Source organism: Stegastes partitus, unplaced genomic scaffold, assembly GCF_000690725.1.
Source record: "Stegastes partitus isolate 25-593 unplaced genomic scaffold, Stegastes_partitus-1.0.2 Scaffold1466, whole genome shotgun sequence".
Lineage (NCBI taxonomy): Eukaryota > Metazoa > Chordata > Actinopteri > Pomacentridae > Stegastes > Stegastes partitus.
The window spans coordinates 58,262-77,541 of NW_007579197.1; the positions used below are offsets into that span (position 1 = coordinate 58,262).

The following is a 19,280-nucleotide window of genomic DNA, read 5'->3' on the forward strand; positions in this document are numbered from 1 at the left end:
AGGCCAGTGAAGAAGAGATCGCTTTGGAAGCAAACCGCCTCCGATCGGTGGAGGCTGACACTCTCCTCAGACACCCAGGCCAATGGGACTCTTTCGTCAAGCGCAAAGAGTGGACCGAAACAATCAGAGGAGGGGACTGGTACTTGGCAGAGGGAGCTGCACCATTAAGGAAAACTATAAAAGAAACCAAAAAGTTACTTAAGAAAGAGGTTGGAAAAGTACAGCTATACAAGAAATGGAAAAAATATGCGAGACAAAATCCAGGAATTGGACGGTTCATCAATGCAGATCACCAGCCAACAGTCAGCAGTATACTGGAAGCTAAACAACTGAATCAGAATAGTAAATTAGCAAAAGCCATGCTTAAAGTTGCAACAAACTCATCTCGTTTGAATCGCAAGCTGGTTGGTAAAGTGAAGAAAAGGCATGGACATGAACTTCCAACTGTTTATGTGCCTCGAGAAACACATTATGAGTTTCCCAGTACAAAATCAAAAGCCTTCAGACAGTGTGTAGCTGAAACCATAAGCAACGATGATGTTGTGGGCACCTTTAAGCTGACGATCGTCGGTTCAATGGTGAGATTCAGGCTGAATAACACCAAGAACTTTAACAACTTTCAAAACACCAAGAAGAGTCCAACCAGGCTTGCCATTTTTGAGAGCAGTTTTCAGCAACACAGTATAAATCTGGTACAAGAATGGTTCAACCTGCTGAAAGACAAGAATGTCATGTCAGATAAGGATCTTACCACCATTACTACATGGATCAAGAACGAGGGCTACAATAATAACAACGATCCATACAGAGAGCAAGTGTCCAACCTTCTGTAATAAAAAGGTAAGACAACCTATACACATCATATTACGTACCTCATTCGTATATGTGTGTCTGTAGTCCTAGAATAGTTCCTAAAGATGATTTAGGGAAATGGAGTGCATTTCAAGATTTTGGAGAAATCCTTAGAAGACTCTGATCTTGTGTGCAATTTTTTATTTTTTTTGGTCAACAGAGACCCTCTGTGATGTGATCTCTTCCAAGCCAACATGGACAGATAAGGCGATGCTTAGGTATGCCAGCCTGCTTACAGACTGAGAGTCAACGACGGACGAAGGCCCACAACGGACAAGTGGCTCAACTTATTGTTATTTTTTCTTTATTTTCCCGTCTTTGTCTTGAGGTATCCCTGCTTGGGAGTACATTGTTTGGTATTGTGCATTGTGAGGGACTGGGGTTTACTATGGATACAGCATTTATATGCAGGATGGTATTGTCTTTTGTACTTGGTTGCTTGGGGAGATAGGGGCCGGCTATAGTTATTATGAAATGTATCTGCAACTCAGTTTGCAGTTTTACTGTGTTTATTTTTGATCCGCAATTCATACGTGATGGGTTAATCCACTTCAAATCGCCAAAGTTTTAAAAAGTTCCTGCCTGGCCATCTCATGTTTGTCAGATTTTTTTTCTGTGCATATATATATGTTACGTAAAATTAGTAAAATCTGGGGTCATACGTAACATTATTTTAAAATTCCTAAAGATGAGTGGGTCATTTTTGATGCCGTTCAAATAATTTTATGAGAAGTGGTATCATAAGAAACCGTGTGTATATGTCAGACACATATATTTTTACTTGTTTTTTAAATTCTATATCAAGACCTGTTTTAATTCATTATAACCTTGTTGTCAAAGAGTTAGTCACACTGAAATATTGTGTTGGTGAAGTTTGTAGTGATAACACATGGTATACTGATGTCAGCATTAAATCTTTGTTTTGAAGTAGTTCATGTTCATTCATTGGTATAAACATGTTTTTGCCTTAAAGATGGAAATGTCTGAGTAATAGTTTTAACTCAATAATGAAACTGTTTACATCTTAATTCTTGACTGTAGCACAATTAAGTAGATCTAAATTTGTATGACATCACATGTTACATTTTAGGTGGAAGAAATCACATTTTTGATCTCCAAAGTGCTCTCAAATATTGATCATTTAGAATTCAAAACGGTGTAACATGTTAAACGGTGTACTGTTTAATGAGAAAATCGAAAGATATTTTACCCTGAAGTGCCTTTTGAGTGTAATAATTCTGTATTTGTGGATATTTCAATAGGATGTCCCATTTACCATGCTTTGGTTTACTTTTTTTTTTTTTATCTTATTCACTTGTATCGTTAAGATTGTTTCATTCATGAATCATCACACATTCTGATGTATGTTACAGTTGATCACTTTCATCAACTGATTTATTAACACAAATGTTACATCAACTCTGCCTATCCGATCCTGACCTGACACAGGGTGTGTATTTTTTACTCAGCGGTGATCTTTCGATCCAAAAAATGCTAGCATTGCTCTGGACAGTGAGCCAAAGGGTCACTCTGACTCAGAGGTGGGCAACCCACGGCTCCGGAGCCACATGTGGCCCTTTCATCCCTCAAAATATATGTCACACCCACCGGCACGCAGTGTTGCCAATGCGGTGACTTTCTCACTAAATCTGGTGACTTTCCAAATCCTCTTTGCCACTTTTTTTTTTGTCAAAAGCGACTAGTGACAAATCTCGAGACTCTTTCTGGTGTTACTGGAGACTTTTCTGGTGTTTTGGAGACTCTGGCGTGAAAACACATATCGCACTACAGTTCCTGTCCTCAGCGAGCAGCGGTGCCACCGTGAGCTCCTCCCGTCCCAAAGCGCTCACAGGCGGTCAGCAGTCTGGTCAGCAGTCCAGCTGCAGGCAGCAGAACAACCACACGCTGGTTTTACTTTGCTGCAGGTAGATGATTTAAGTTCGACTTTTTATTTCATAAATACGAGGAGGATTCAAATAGACATTGAGTATTGATTTCAAAGTAACCTTCAACCCAACGTCTTTTTTTTTTTCGGAGTGCAAAATGTTTTTGTTGCAGAAATACAATTAGTTTTTCTCTGTAGCAGTTCAAACGATATATGCAGTGTTACCTTCATTTTAGATGTCAGAAGGCTTTTGTGGCTCCTGGTATTTTCTTTTCTGTGGGAAACGGGTCCAAATGGCTCTTTGAGTGTTGAAGGTTGCCGACCCCTGCTCTGACTCCGTTACCAGTCCAATACCAGACACGCTGTCAGAGCAGTGTTTCCAGAGGCTGCACACAGTCCACTAAGAAACAGCAATTGTTCCTCATCTGCTACAGCCAGAGCCATGGAAGTACGTGGAGCCTGTGGGCTGCTGTGTTATGTCTAAAGAGTAACCCTGGATGGGCATGAGAAGGGCTCTCTGAGTAGTAATATACACCCTGTTGACACAAGGAAATTCAGATTCAGGAATGATGAGGATACTTTTCACTGCTGTTGTGACATCTCTGATTCTGCTTGATATCAAACTGCAATAAATTCTTCTACATAAGACTTGTGAGTCTCCTGAAAGTCCTTCCAGCACGAGTTAACCTGATCTCAACACATTTCCATCATAAATGCCTGAATGCTGTCTGAAATAAAATACGTTTTAAAAGAAGAAAACATCCACAATATAAACCATGTCATAGTTTTCTTCACAAAGACTGTAAAAAAAACAAACAAAAAAAAAGACGTACTCTAATTTATCTTTTCCTAAAACGGGACACCTTGATACTGCAAAAATGGGAAACTGCTCTGTTATTTTGATGGAGAAAAAAAAAGCAAAGAAAGCATTCAAGCTAGCATAGCCATGTCTTAGCTAGGCTACTTTGAAAATATTGCCTCATCAAAATAGGCTCTAGCTAGCTAGATGCAGCTATTTTTTACTCATTCTCCTATGTCCTCTTTTATTGTGTTGAAAATTAAGTCTTAATTTCTGATTATTCTGTATTTTCTCTTCTGTACATTGTAGTCAGGGAGGGGAATGTGAATCACATCAAAATGGGAGCTAAGGAATTGAAATGATTGACACAAAACTTCTGCAATAATTTTTTCTTTTGATTCCATAAAGCTTGGAAACTCAAGAAACTACAGATGAACATGTTTGTTACTCGAGTTCTGGCAAGGTTCAATCAAGGTCAACATCTGTTCCTTATCTTCATGTGCTCTCACGCAACTACGACTTTATCACTACATATTTTGACTGGCAGTGACCAGATAACATATTTGATACCNGCAGTAACATGCAGATAGCAGAAGGAAAGGACAAAACCGGCTGAAATGAGCCCCCGATGGCAGACTCACACCCTCATCCGACATCTGATGAGTCCGACTACACATAGCCAGGCCGTTGTATAGCGCAACCACAGATGACATATAATCTCTAGCAAAAAGTGGTCATTACTCAGTTTATATCTATCCACAGTTGCTTTTATCAAGAAACCAGACCCCTTGAGTCCATCACCTTTTGTCATTTATTAGCAACTATATGCAAACCAACCACTATTCACTTCTGTATTTTTACATAATGTACCCTCCCTACACTAAACATCTGTATGAAATGTTGCACTCTGCCTAGATCTGCTCACCTTCAGGGACTCACGCTCCGTGGTGGTGGATCCACCCACAACAGCATTACTTCGCACGAGGACTAAGAGTGAATTTCTTTGACAGCAGTTGGCGTGACAAAGATTCAGGGGACGGTAAGGTGCTTTTGTATATGTAACTCCAATTTAATAGAAAGCACTGTAGGTTCTTGTCAGTTTGTACTGAAATGTGATCAGTAACTAAAACCAAAGAGATTCCTCCTAAAAGAATGCTTTAACATTCTTTGAAAAGGCTTTGTTCAGACGATCTGGCCTATCTTACCACCGCACTGAAAAAAAAAAAAAAAAAGTAATTAAAATGCTTATTGAGACAAAACGTTTTTCATCATTACGGTGACAACAGTGGATTGACTCTCTGTAAAACAAAACAAACACTGAATTCACTTCATCTGAGCTAAGTCAACTCTTAGAAACTACACCCAGTAAGGCCTTGGTCATTGTCACAAGGTGAGAACAGACAAACATGTTACTATTTTCTCCTGTCTGGAGGGAATTAAAGGAGTCCAGCCTGTCAGATGTTTTGAGGGGTGGCCCATTAGTACAGGTGTGTGTAATCTGTATGTATGTAAGCTGGTTTTTGGCATTGGTTTATACCCACCCATGATATATGAAGTGTTGTGCAATTGTTCATTGTAAAATATGAGCATGTTGCATTTTTAGGATACCAGTGAAAAGACAGTCCTGGTTTTTTAGTATGTTCATGTTGATGACTTTAGTTTTCTGGAAAACTCACACTGACTCTTTTTCCCAGATTGATTCTGGGACCCTGAAAGACTGTTTTTCCATTAATATTTCAAAATGAGCTAAATTTTGACTACAGATTCTATACTCGCGTGACCAGTTCCTGACTCCAAGTGTAATGAATGTGATGGAAAAATTGATTCCAGCTGATATTTGTAGCTGCCTATCCCCATGGTAGCAATAAAACTTCACATGACCATATATCCCTTCAAACTGAAAATTATCCAAAAAAAATCCACAAAGTTTTCGGACCAACATTTAACATTAAATCTTGAAAAGTCACATCATGTTTCACCATCGTATTTGGTTGCCATCTAAAATGTTTTCATCATGTGGAATTGAATGATGAGATCAACACATCAGTACAACCTATCAATACTACCAGCCAGTATGGTTCTCCAAACATAATACAAATTGGTATTTTTTCTTGTATTTTAGATGTAAATTAGACAAAGCATACGCTCAAAACTGTTGGAAATGTAATGCAACTAAACACTTTCATCATACTGTTAATATGTCCTCAGATTTTGATTGACTTTTGATAGCAAAATAAGTTGAACAAACACATGTACTGGTAAGATGAATGATTTTGCCTTTACATACTGTGAAACAGGTTGCATATTTAGCGATTTATGTTATGTGAAGCGATGAAACATTTGTTTCGGTCCTGAAAGTTAGATTTCCTTATCGTCATCAGGAGTAAACTATTCAACATTCAAAAACAACAAAAAATCAAGAATCAACGCAATAGTCGTTCCTGTTGTGAGCTGGTTGATCTATCAGACAGTCAGTCAAATTCATGTTTCTTTATCTTTCAGGAAAACACCGACTGCACACTTAACAGCTGAGGAAATCGTCGAAAATGGGGAACGAACTACCAAAAGAAAGTAACATGGGCAGCACGCTAAGATGTTGCATATGCGGTAATGTCCTGCCCCCATGCCACACCTTCAATAATCTTTATCAAAGTACGATTCATGGGCGGAACGTGTATGTGTTCAATGGAGGTGAATACTACAGAGAAGTGGGCGTCCATGATAGATACGAGTGTAATAATTGCTTTTATAAGCCAATCAGAGATCAGGAGGAAATGAGGAGACAAGAAGAGAGGAGGAGAGAAGAGGAGAGGAGGAGAGAAGAAGAGAGGAGGAGAGAAGAAGAGAGGAGGAGAGAAGAGGAGAGGAGGCGACAAGAACAACTAAATCAAAGTCTACAAGAATCACAAAAACTAGCTGAAGAGCAGCATGAGAAACAAATGAAGAAGGACATTGAAGAAGAACATCACTCCAAGCAAGGTGTTCATGTAAGGTATCTGGATGAGTTTGAGACTGACTATGAACCAGGCAGTGATGATTTTCTTGAAATCCTCTCTTTAAAATGCAGCATCCCAGTTTCAAATCTCAGCCTCACTCAGCTGACAGCTGACCAGCTGGGAAAGATCCTGCCAGTCCTGGACAAACTTCTGTTTGAGGAATGGCTTAATGCTCCCCCATCACTCAGCACTCTGCANGGGTTTTTCCTTCTCAGGTTGTTGTGGTACGACTGTTGGGACACCTCATCTTACACCGGTTTGAGGTGAATTGCTGTGGGTGTCCTGGGTGGTTGGAGATTTGTGACTCTCCTGGAACACCGTTTAGTAACTGGCCCCCTCAACCCTTACTGTGCTGGAAGTGTTTCTTTTAAAAGTCATACTGTTAAATAAATGAAATGTCATCTTTTTGTGGATTTTCATCTGTTTGGTTTGTTTTAGGCTGCTGTCTCTGCAGGCACTTCAAGACATCCAGCATTCAACCAATTGTTCAATCAGTTATCCAATAAATGTAGCTTCTTATTTGAGCTACATCCGTCATCTCTCAGTTCACGGACTTGTGACCTGCGTATGATTAAGGCGGTATTGCCGATTTAATGCGGTTCTAAAACAGGCAGAAACAAATATCAAGAGGACATTAATGGGTTAATTCGCTGTCGGGAAAACATCTACAAGTGAGCATGCTGTGTCCAGTGAGCACACTTGGTGTTTGTGTGGCTTCTAAGCAACTCAGCAGCTGCCTGAATTGGTGGATGGTGATGATGTGAAGCCTTAAAGTCACAAGTGTCTAATTGTTGGACATTACATGTTGATACACATCTTTCAATCTGTGCCTGTTGCAAAAAAATATATAAAAAAACTGATTACTGGTCATTAATCACTTTCTTATAAATAGATTTATAAAACTCTGCTGTGCTGCTTAATGCACATTTACAGTGTTTTTTGGATGTCACATTTAAGTTACAATTTAAATGTATAAATTTAAATTACAAGCTGAGTAACAGTGATCAAATGAACATTGTGACTTTCTCAGTTTTAAATAAAGTCTTTCTGACATTATCAGACATTTTAAAGGTTTCATAGTATTTCAGCTACAATCAATGGCCACACAAAACCAGGAAATACTACCGTGACACTACACATTTTATCCATTTATCCGAACCCCTGAGGATAATCATGTGGATGTTATTAGTAGTTCAGGGAAATTTTAGAGACAAATATGCAAAAAGCTGTAAAGACTTTATTAAATGGTAGCAAATTACATGCATTATTGGGGTGTCCATCTGTTTAGACTCACGTCCTGATGCACTACAAACCCAGGCAACAGATCTGCACTGGGTTGTTCTGCAGGGTTCAGAAAAAAATACATAATTTAGGGTCACTGTAAAACGGATAAGAAATTACTAAATATTGTGCAAAGTGCTGGCATAACTTCTGACACACAGAAATAATGCAATTTAACTGACAATGTGCTTTTTTCCCTCCCCTCATGGCTACTAGTGAAAGGCAGAATAGTGAACACATTTAAATTCCACTTTAATATATCATATAGAATAATATAAATCTGTTGTGCATATTTGTCTTCGAGAAAATATACTTTATCGTAAAAGGTAAAGGGCACGTTTTCAGCATAAATCCATGCAAAGCTAAGTGCTTAATTTATTTATTTTTTCCCCACATGGACCACCCAAACCAACAAAGCTGGCAAGTGAAGTGTTATATGTCATTAAGGCTTCTTCATAATCTAGTGTAATACAGGAAGTTTATTTCCAAACTGAAAATCTGCAATTGCAACATCCACATGGTAGCACAGTGACTCTCGTGCAGCTTAGGAGAGGTCGGCCTCGTTTGGTCAGGTGTTGACGTGGCGCAGGACGCGGCGCAGTGAGAGTCCGTCTCGTGCGGTGCACATGGCAGGAAGGGGTATGGGCTCCGTCTTGTGCTCCACCACGTTGAACTGGCACTTCTTAAGATGGTTCGACATGCTGGGGATGTCGGTGAAACCCCACGACGACACGGGGCTGAAGGCAGTGCTGAATCGCCACACCTGCAGCAGGAAATACAAACAAATAAGGTGATATGGTTATACAGATGTGTGCTTAGATCAACTTTGTAATGAGTATTCTTATTCAGGGTTGGTTAAATATAAACACATTTGCATGTAATATTGGTTGTATTTATTGTCGAGCTAAAGTGGCACAGCAGTTTTTTTTTAAAAGTTGCAAACATGTATCATGTGTCTATGGTACTAGTCTTCTACTTACCGTATTTTTGACCTGCCATGACACAGTCCCATGAGGACCAGGGCGTTGTCTTTGTTCCCACTGCAGCTCCACTATTCCCCTGGTCTGGAGGAGGCTGGCACAAACCTCCCTCATAGTTCGTGATACCAGTGACAGCTGGCACAAGCTAAAACTGTCCAGGAATCCCGCTATGTGCCACAGTATCTCGATGGGGAGGCCACTGAATTGGTCAGAGTCACTTGGAAGGTTCACCCTTGGGCACGGCTGAACCCCGAAGGACCTGAGGTGTCTGTCGTGAACCACCTTGGCCCCCTGAGTGGACGGGTAAAACCTCCGCTGGGAAAAAGTGCAGCCGTAATACGCCAGAGGGCAGCGTTGTTCCATCCAACCGTTGAGACCCGCGTGAATGTCACCGTGGACGTTTGTGAAATGGGAAGAAAACTGGTCCCGGCGAAATGACTGACCACAGACGAAGGGGAACATGTGCTGGTAGCGGGGGTTGGGAGGGAGGTAGCGGTTATGTGGCACCGCCTCGACCTCCAGGGCTTCTAGAACCAGGCCGAGGCGGAGAGTGCGGAAAGGGCTGGGGTAGGAGATCTGAGGGGCAGCGTGGTCGCAGGCCGACGCAGACGCCATATCGCCTACTCTAGTGTTGGTCACCAGAATCGCTGCAGGAAAAGTGAAAGTCTGCGTGCCAAAGTCAACATGGTAACCGTCAACGTAGACTGTATCAGAGATCCTTCGACACTCTCTGGACTCTTCTAAACAGAAGAGTAGGGCTGCTGTGATCAGATCGATCTCTCCTAGACCCATTGGATCGTCGTCCTGATCTAAATCCGATGTGTCCACTGCCTTGTCCTCCATTTTGGGTCGAACTCTGCACAGTGACCTGTCTGCCATGATACCTATCCGTCCGTTGGATAGTGAATATTGCCCCTGGCCTCTAAAAAACTGGTAGTTGTAGAACTTCCTCTCTGGCCCATGGTTTTCTGAAAGAACCAGCCCTCTATCTTCCAGGACCACGTGACCAGCCCTGTGAGCCACAGCCTGGCTGATAGGCACTGGAGACGTCATTTGAGGGGACACTGGCTCCTGAGAAACACCAACATCCATGTTGTCCTGCACTTCAGCAGGACATGCTGCCTCCAAACAGGCCTCCGTTGCTCCTGACAACGGTCCATTGGCTGTGTTTATAATCTTTACATCTGCTTCTTTTCGATTCCCATTTCCATTCAAACAACTCGAACAAACACTTTGCTCCTTCGTGTCTCTTTTGTGCAAACCGTCAGCATCTAGAATCATTTTGTCTTCCAGTCCGTTTGGAAGCTCTCCATTGCTGCTCAGTCTACGTCTCGTAGCAGCTCCTCTGTTCACACACTCTGTGCTGCTTTCACCTGAGCTGGCACTGCTAGCAAACTCTAAAGCAGCGACTAAGCTTCTGGCAGTCTCCACTGTGGCCTCGTACAGTTTGCTATAGTGCTCCTCATTCAAGCCGTTAATTCCACTCATAATTTTCTCTTTCGCTGACCCTGGTGGAGGTGGTGGTGGTGGTTGTGACTGGTGTGAGGACTGTGAAGGTGACTCAACAGGAGCAGATGTTAGCATGGCGGAATGTGTTGCCCTGCTCTCCTTACTAACAGGAGGAACAAGCGGCTCTCCTTGTGCAGTAGGTGCCATGGCAATCACCTTGAGGGACTCGAGTAGCGTACGCTGGTCCTGTAGAGCGAGCGCCATGTCCAGCTGCTCCACCTCCTCCACCCCCCGGCTCAGGCTCTCATAGGAAGTGTAGTCCAGGCAGCTAACGGGCCATCTGTTCCACTCCATGGTGCAGCACACCACTCCAGCCGGACACACTTCCAGGTGAGCGTACATCTGGTTGCGCACCAAGGTGGCGGGGCAGCCGTAGCCGCTGTTGAGGCAGGGAATCCTCATCAGTGGACACATAAGCTGGTGCTCATCAACTTTGCAGGAGTGAAACACGGCCCCACACACCAAAGGACACGTGATGAGGTCGCAAGAAATCCCTGGTTCAACTCGGACCATGCATCTGTGGTTAATACAGGACATACAGTGGACATGGCCCTCCTCCATCTTCAGAGCTGAGGGAGTGGAAAGGTTCTGGAGTGACTGAGAAAATCCACTGTCCTATCAAAAAAAAAAGCAGAAAGAGAGAGTAATGTAAGTGCATTAAAGGTACAATAAAACAAGACTTTATTGAGTCTTGGGCAGATAATACACAGGGACCACAGTCTGTTTCAATACACTGTGTTGAGTCCTGTGCCAAATAAGAAGCCAACTGATGCATACTGTCATAGAGAAGAGAATGTGGACACGACAAGTGCTAAAACTGACCTATTGAGAAAAAAATACTAAATTTAAACTACTTTTATTCTCCAGTCACATCACATCACATTACACAGACACTCATACATATATATATGTGTGTGTGTAGTGGCAGGAAAAACCTAAATCCACAATGGACACCACACCAGGTCATTCATATTTCATGTCAACAAAAATGTTTGATCCATAAGCTATCAGGACACAATATTTCTAATATTCATTATTTTACTGTTGCATATTGCATGTGTGCATTTACTGCAGCCTTTTTAAAACAAGAACATTAGAAATAAAACTATAGGAAAGAAGCGTTCTTAGAACTTTATTGCACACATGAAACAACAAAATCAGCATTGTTTGCTTTGGTCCAGCCATGAATGGCTGCTATGAATGTGTAAAACCACCAGATGTCACTGTGTTCACTGAAATCCATGTTTTAAGTCTTTATTGTGAGCTGCAAGGTGGAGCGGTGGTTAGCTCCGTCGTCTCACAGCTAGAAGGTCGCTGGTTTGTGTCCCGGTGAGGACACCTGGTATGTTTCTGTGTGGAGTCTCCATGTTCTCCCTGTGCTCTCTTTGGGTTCTCTCCGGGTTCTTCCTCCCACAGTCCAGATACATGTTGAGGTTAATTGGTGATTCTAAATTGTCCGTAGGTGTGAATGTGAGTGTGCTTGGTTGTCTGTCGGTGACGTCACACTTTGCTGAGTAGCACATACGATGACATAAATCACAACAGGGTGAACTGTAATTATCATTCAAACTATAAAAGGGGAGATGCACTTTCTCATTATTTGTGGTAGAAGTCTCCTCTAATGAATGCATTATAACAAATCTATAAATCCAACTGATGGACGCGACAAACCAACACACAAGGCGCCGGTGAGCTTTCTACCACGGTATTCTCAGGCTGCTCAACAACTGTGAAACAGTGCCCCCGCTCCACCCTGTGTTAAAGTCAGCTGCAGTCACGTGATGCGATGAAAAGGCCGTCTCAGACGAGCACCTTATTAGGAAGCTTCCCAGCTCGATATCAAGGAGGCTGAAACCCCTCCTTTCTCACATTTGGGACTTGAGGACTGTCTCAGATCCACACAGACTAAGAATTCTGAGCACATTTTGAGTCTGTGGTCTTTTTTTTTACTAGAAAAGTGACATAATGTAATGAAAACAATAGGCATGTCTCGCAAAAAACACTTGATCTTTGAGCCTGGACTGTGTCTTTTGCAATGCAGTACATACAGCATGCAGAGGAGTCATTCACAGCTGGAAAATATGGCACACGGTGGCTCCTGGAAGACCTTATAAAACCTTTACCGTTGTGAAGTTATATAGACAGTTTAGTTCCAAAGGTGCAGCATGACTCAGTGTGATCTGAGAACACATGTTTCATAATTTATTGCAAGCATAAACTAAAGAAGTATTCTGATTTGTTGTATATTAACTAGAGCTGCAACGATTAACTGATTAGTTGTCAACTGCTAAATTAATCACCAACTAATTGGTTTAAGGATGTTTTTTAGAAAACAGTCCAAATTAATTATAAACTGATTATCTTTGGGTTAAGGACAAAACGAGACATTTGACATTTGTGTTGCCGTGTTAACAGCTACGCAATAATCAAGAAGAGAAAAAAAATCAACAGATTAATGAAATGAGGCTAATCAACAGCTGAAGCTAAAACTGTCTAATAAAAGCAAGGACATACTTGTTAGTGTGTAGTGTGGACTGGCTAGTGATGCTTCAGAGCTAACTGGTGCAATCTAGTCTCCTTTGTGTTATCTCACAGAAAGCTGGACAACCCAGTTACCGTCGTAGACAGACTACTGACAAAGTTTGTTACAACTGAGAAGCCCATCAATGATCCATCCATCCATCATCTCTACACCTTAATCGTGGAGGGGCTGGAGTCTATCCCAGCTGACTCAGGGTGAAGGCAGGTTCACCTGGACAGGTAACCAGTCTATCACAGGGCTACACTTAGAGACAGACAACCAAGCACACTCACATTCACACCTATGGACAATTTACAATCACCAATTAACCTCAACATGTTTTTGGACTGTGTGGGAGGAAGCCGGAGAACCCGGAGAGAACCCACGCTGTACGGGGAGAACATGGAGACTCCCGGGTGTCCTCACCGCGACCTTCTGGCTGTGAGGCGACGGTGCTAACCACCACTCCACCTTGCAGCCCCCCATCAATGATGCTACAGCAAACAAATTGATTGTTTGCCAAACACTGACTGCATGTTAAAGCTCCCAGTTTATTAACAACAACAGCTGCCTTCATCTGGACAAAACAGTCATAAGCATCAACAACAATCATGTGTTTTTTTAAGTCTTGAACATTTACTGTAGGTAAATAATTGCGGCCAAACAAAGCTGACCAAAGCACAACATGTAAGATGATTACATGGACATTACACAGGACAGGCTTGGTCCAGTTCTCCATTGTTTCCACTGTAATAAACAAGATGTACAGATGTGCTGTATCTATATAATAAAGACATTCTATTTTCCTAGTATTCTATAGGTCATAATCTTTACATTATGACATGTATGAATGAAATCAATTCATTTTAATGCACATCAGTCACCATGTAGGAGCTGCAGTCGCTCTTTGGTAAGTGGAAAAATGCATTAAATGACTTTAATCGGTGGTTTAAAAATAACTGCATCAGGTCTGATCGAGAGCACAGAGCAGGTAAAATAATGCAGAAACTTCAGGGTAATTACTCAGTTTTTAACGATTACGACTTCTATAATCAATTTAGAACGACGTATGAATATAATTAAATTCACATTTGAAATCCTGTCGCTGAACCGATGAACGCAGCCTGACTGGACAGCCAGAGCTCTCACATCACCTCACTGTGGTCACTCAGGCACAACATCAAGCTTCTTATCAAAACCAAACCTTCAGCTGTGGTCTGTGTGAAGCTGTCGAGCTTTAGCTAAGTTTGTTTACAGCCAGCAGTTTATAAGGCCGCTTTATTTCTCTCCGGTGGACGCGCACAGTGATGGCACCGGTGATGACAAACTGAAGCTAGTTCACGGTCCTGGCACTTAAAGTTTATTTAAAGGAAATAACAGTGCAGCAAAGGCTCCGACGATAAAAAAGCTTCAGCTAATGTGAACACCGGCCTGCGTGCTCCCACACTACTGCACGTCCGTCTGTTGTCAGCGGTTCTTTCTTCATTAAATCAACTTGTTTTTCTAACAATGGCAGCCAGCCTCCAGTCGCCGGCGGCGGCTAACAACAGCTAGCCAGCTAGCTACCTCGGAAGTTCACAACAAGGCAGCTGAGCGAGCTAACGTCGGATTATCGCGGGAGACGCTTCTCACCTGGTCGTCGTGTTGGCAGGAAAACGTGTGGTGAGACGGGTTTGATTTGTTTAAAAATACATAACCTCAGCAAACCATGCAGTTTACTGTAGTTACCTCAGTGGACAAACTGCTAATGGTAGCAAGCTAGCTGCATCTCTTCTCACTGCCTCCTGTGTTTTTTTTTTTTTTTCCTTCATCGAAACTTTATTGAGCGAAATCCGCTTTACATTTGACGCTGGTCATAAACAGTAAAGGGGAACGTGTGGAGGAACAATTTCAAAGAGCTCAGGAAGAACTCAGGAAAACGTAAAATAGCATACAGCACAATAAAATCATTTGTAAAAAAAAAAAAAAAAAAAGTAAATAAAAAATGCTACAGACAAAGACAACACTTGAATGAAATCCTTTATATTCAGTATAACGTGTGTGATTATTATTATTTTTAAATAGTGATTAAAATGGCCTTCCATTCAACAAATAAATATGTATTCCCATTAAATGAATAAATATGACTATTAAACAATTTTTGGAAGAAATAAATGAGATACGTGAGGTAATAAATATGGATTTCTTTCTTTTATTTAGTTTTTTAGATTTTCAAAAGGACATTTTTCGAAGGACTGCTTTTATTTAGGTCAGAGCACTTTATTTCTTTTTTATTTTAAAGAATTATTTTTTTATTTTTTCAGGAATGTATAAAAAGTGTAAGTTTGCATATCTAATGTAATATAAAGTATATAAAGTAAAGTATAGGCTATTGTGAAAGTGAGACATGCAAATCTGGTGTCTGTGATTTTGCATAATTTATTTCCAATACAGGTAATAGTGTATTGGGTTTACAACTGGTGGTGTAATTATGCTAACAATTCAAAATATCTTCCATAAATTATGCAAATTCTCTGTCAGTGACAGGGCTCGGCGTGGCGGGTAGTTTAAGGGTTCCTGTGTCACACCTTTGACCTTTGTGATGCCTTCAAGTGCTCTTCGCTGTGTGGGCCAAAGGTGTCATTTTAAATCATGTAACCCAAATTATTTTATATAGAATAAGCGATACATGAATTGTCATGTGACATTTGCCGCAAAAAAGCTTCGACAACTTGAAAAGCTACAGGACACAACCATTTTTTCCTTTTAACAGCTCATGACTGTTTGCAAAAACAAAGATGAAGAACACATTTAAAAAAAAATACACACACACACACACACACACACACACACACACACACACACACACACACACAGAGGACACAAAAAGAGATGTTCACATCCAATAAATAAAATAATTTCAGAAGAACATTCATGACCCTCACTGATGCTAATTTGATGATTTAATAGATGTCAAGTCTGTACCGGATAATACAGGACGAAGAACAAAGAATTCTAGTGAGTTTATCTCCAATCGTATGTTTGCAAAGCAGAGAAACCACATCAGTCTGTGGACCTGATTGCGCTGTTTTAGTAAAAATGCAGTAACCAGCAACAAACAGGAGAGATCACTGTTGCACCATCTGTTCTTTGCCGAGCAGCCTCCTAGTTGTTAGATCAACTGTGCCTCAATTGGTTGTTGTTGCTGTTGTTGTTGTTGTTAACAGAGGGAGATGCCACGTTCGGAGGTCGAGGTCACCTACATAACAGCACCCCGGGAGCTGGAGATGCTGACTCATGGACACATCAACAGGATGGCGCTTAGCAGTGGTGAATAGACTCTGAATGCACTTGTCATGAGGTGTTGAAACAGCCTGTGCAGCGGTACACACGTCACACGTTTGTATCATATAAAATGAAATAGCCACGTCAGCACTTGGAATGAATTTATGACGCTAAGTAAACCAGAAAAAAACTAAAAATCACAATACTATTTGCTCAACCATTGTCCAAACTCAACTCATTTTAAAATACACATGCTTTGGTTTTCATCTACAAATGGAGTTTTTACACCTTATATAAAGTATAATGTTTCATTAATTGAAATGTCTGTCTTGCAGAATGTGAACACAGTTTGGATTTTCTCCCTTAAACTCCCTTTAACTTGTGCGCTTTTAATAGCAGCCAGAGCTATGTTGTCATGCACAAATCTGATGATTAAATCAGGGGTTGCAGGACGTGTTTTTGCTCTTATTTAACAGACAAACTGAGGAGAGGATTTTAAGTCTTTGGATTTGCTTTTCGTCTGATCGTGTGGCTTCGCTTCACCACCGACTGTGCTGTGAACTACGCTCACCTTCATGCCGCACGTCTGTTGATTCGTTTGTTTTTGTTTTGTTGTCTTCTCAAGCACAAAACCAGTTTTTTGAGGCGTTTTTTAGACGACAAACCGTGTATTGATGTAACATTCTTTGCACCGCAGTTTGTAAACTGTCATTTTTAATAGAGTCTATCAATCGAGCGTTGGTGAGAAATAGAGGTGTTGAGCAAAAAAGCAGGGACATGCAAAAATGGGCTCGCTAAAGGATTGATTGATGGTGTTTGTGTGTTGAGGAAATTAAACAGGAATGCAAGTTCATGCTTTTTCTGCAAATGTAGACCGAAGCACCGATGGCAACATCAGTATTTGGTACGACAGATGGAAATGCTGAAGAGACTGTCCTTACAAAAGCCTCATATATAATGCAGTAGCCTATAGTTTATACTGCTCCTTTAATTGATACTAACTGGTCCCTTTGACCAATATTGTATCATCAGAATATTAATAGCCTGCCGCTTAAGTCATTGCTTGAAAGCTTTCCCGTCAACCCACGCAAACTGCAGTCCTCGAATAGACCAAGCAGCGCGTCACCCTTTGCCCTGAAGTGTGACTGCTGCATCCAAGTAGTCTCGATCCTTCCCAAACATGTCACTTTTATTCAGGTTCACTATCAGATGCTCGCTCCCGAAGCCCCGGGCACCAGCAATGGCAGTGTCATAGCGACTCCCTAAGTTTATTTATGATTTATACCGCCTGGCGTGAGTCACGACAGGACCCCACCACGTATTAGCCAATACATGCCCACTGGCAGGGGACGCACGCTTTGGCCTACTATCATATACGGGCTGAAGTTAGACTGCACTCACTTCCTGGAGTCGCCACACGGGGGCGCTGCATGCAGCAATTTAGTCCAATCGACTAATTTATTCTAGTTCTCTTAATGTAAATATATGAGTTTTTCCAGAATACTTTAAATTATAAAAATATAAGTTCTCATGACGTGAAATGATGAGTTGAATGAATGAACAGCTGAGAGTTCATTCATTAAATTAAGTTTATGAGAAACAAAACTAGCATATAAGCAGAGTTTCCAGCATGCTTTGTTACAGATTTCAAACTGCCCAGAAACTTTTGTGTTTTCGCAGTCCGAGAAGACGGACATGATGTCCAGACATTAAACCTGCCGTGTGTTTTAATACATTCGAAATTAAGTCACGTTTGTTCTTTACTTTTCATCATAATAATCAAAACGGTTTTAAGCATGACCAGAATTAACATTGAATTCACTTCCTGCACCCAACGACGTAAAATTTCATTGGATTCATTTATCTAATCCTAATCCAAACCCTAAAAATGTGTTTAATGGATGCGGCTAGAAATTCTCAATGTTCAACAAAGAAAAACCGCCACAAACTGATCCAACCTGATAGTTTACTGAACATGTTTTTTGAAGTTCAGTCAGTTTAACCTGGATAGTTCTGAACTTTTTTAATAAGCTGATTGTGAACAGATAAATCAGCCGAGGTGCAGTTAAGTGACACTTTTAATGTCAGGGGAACTTGCATCACAAAGCTGAATGAACTTTAAGTGGTTTGCCGTGTTGGAGCTGCTTCAAAGCTCCCATTTGGTGCCAGCAGCTTGTAGTAGCAGCCAAATTCCTGAGGTGGGCGATCACCATAAGAAAAACACGGTGTAGTTTATACGTTTGTGTGTGGTTTCCAGTCTGTAAGCCTGCATCACTTCAAAACACCATAGCTGCTCTCTCACACCTCAGTGGACTCTATTCATCAGATTACAGACTGGCAGCACTGAGGTCTAGGCCCTCAACCAGACGCTAGATGGCGCTAGGGACACCGTTGACTGCTCTCCGTGGTGCTGAAAACCTCCACATCCTTATTTTTGATGTAGTTTATTGGAAGCCAGAGGCCTCAAGTCAACTCAGGGTGAGATGGAGATGCAGGTTTCTCTCTGCTGCTTGTTTTCAGTCCACAATCCCTTCAGCTATAGTCCCATAATTCAAACAATTCAACAAATAACACCTGATCTCATGCCCTCTCTCTCTTTATAGATAAACCAAATATTGACAAACTGTATATAGACGAGTTGACATATTTGTAAAGAGACACAGTAATAATGGCGCACCGCCCTTAAACCCACAGACTCCTGGTTCACCTGACATTTACGCACAGCCGTTAGAGACGATCAGCTGATTTATAATGCATTATATGTAAATGCAGACTGTTTGTTGGTATTTCTGCAGCTTGCAGGGGGAAAACAAATTTCAGGTTTTACCCTGAATTTGGACACCTGTGTGGGCACAGATGCTGAGAGGAGGGGAACAAGACAATCTGACAATTGCAGGGAGGGAATCTTCATTTTTCGAATTGAGCGAGGAGAGAGAGAGAGAGAGAGAGAGAGAGAGAGAGAGAGAGGAGTGTGAGGGGAAGGCAGAGAGAGAGAGAGAGAGAGAGAGAAGGAGGGAGAGAGAGAGAGAAACTCAAGTAATACCACCGAAGACCACGCGCTACAGAAGACGGACGAAGGCACGCGACATGTCTCAAGGATTCAGGTAAGTTTGGACGCAGCAGACGCAGAAAAATCCACTGAAAACGTGGATGATCCAAATGGAAAAGATGGAAGGATTTGAGGTGACAGTTA

At 41.5% G+C, this 19,280-nt stretch overlaps 1 protein-coding gene across 1 annotated transcript; it reads right to left on the reverse strand.

Moving 5' to 3' along the window:
• Window positions 1-7,749: 7,749 nt before the first annotated feature.
• On the reverse strand, window positions 7,750-14,587 carry LOC103370676 (F-box only protein 30-like). The gene is made up of 3 exons (XM_008299805.1): window positions 14,456-14,587; window positions 8,794-10,917; window positions 7,750-8,576 (listed from the first exon to the last, which is right to left on the reverse strand). The coding sequence occupies exons 2-3, from the start codon at window positions 10,861-10,863 to the stop codon at window positions 8,382-8,384; spliced, it is 2,265 nt and encodes a 754-aa protein (XP_008298027.1). The 5' UTR covers window positions 10,864-10,917; window positions 14,456-14,587; the 3' UTR covers window positions 7,750-8,381.
• Window positions 14,588-19,280: the final 4,693 nt, after the last annotated feature.

Coding starts and splice junctions, on each gene's coding strand:
- LOC103370676 (XM_008299805.1), bottom strand. CDS start 10,863: ATGGAGGAGGGCCATGTCCACTGTATGTCCTGTATTAACCACAGATGC. Junction 8,577..8,793: donor CATGGCAGGTCAAAAATACG/GTAAGTAGAAGA, acceptor TTCCTGCTGCAG/GTGTGGCGATTCAGCACTGC.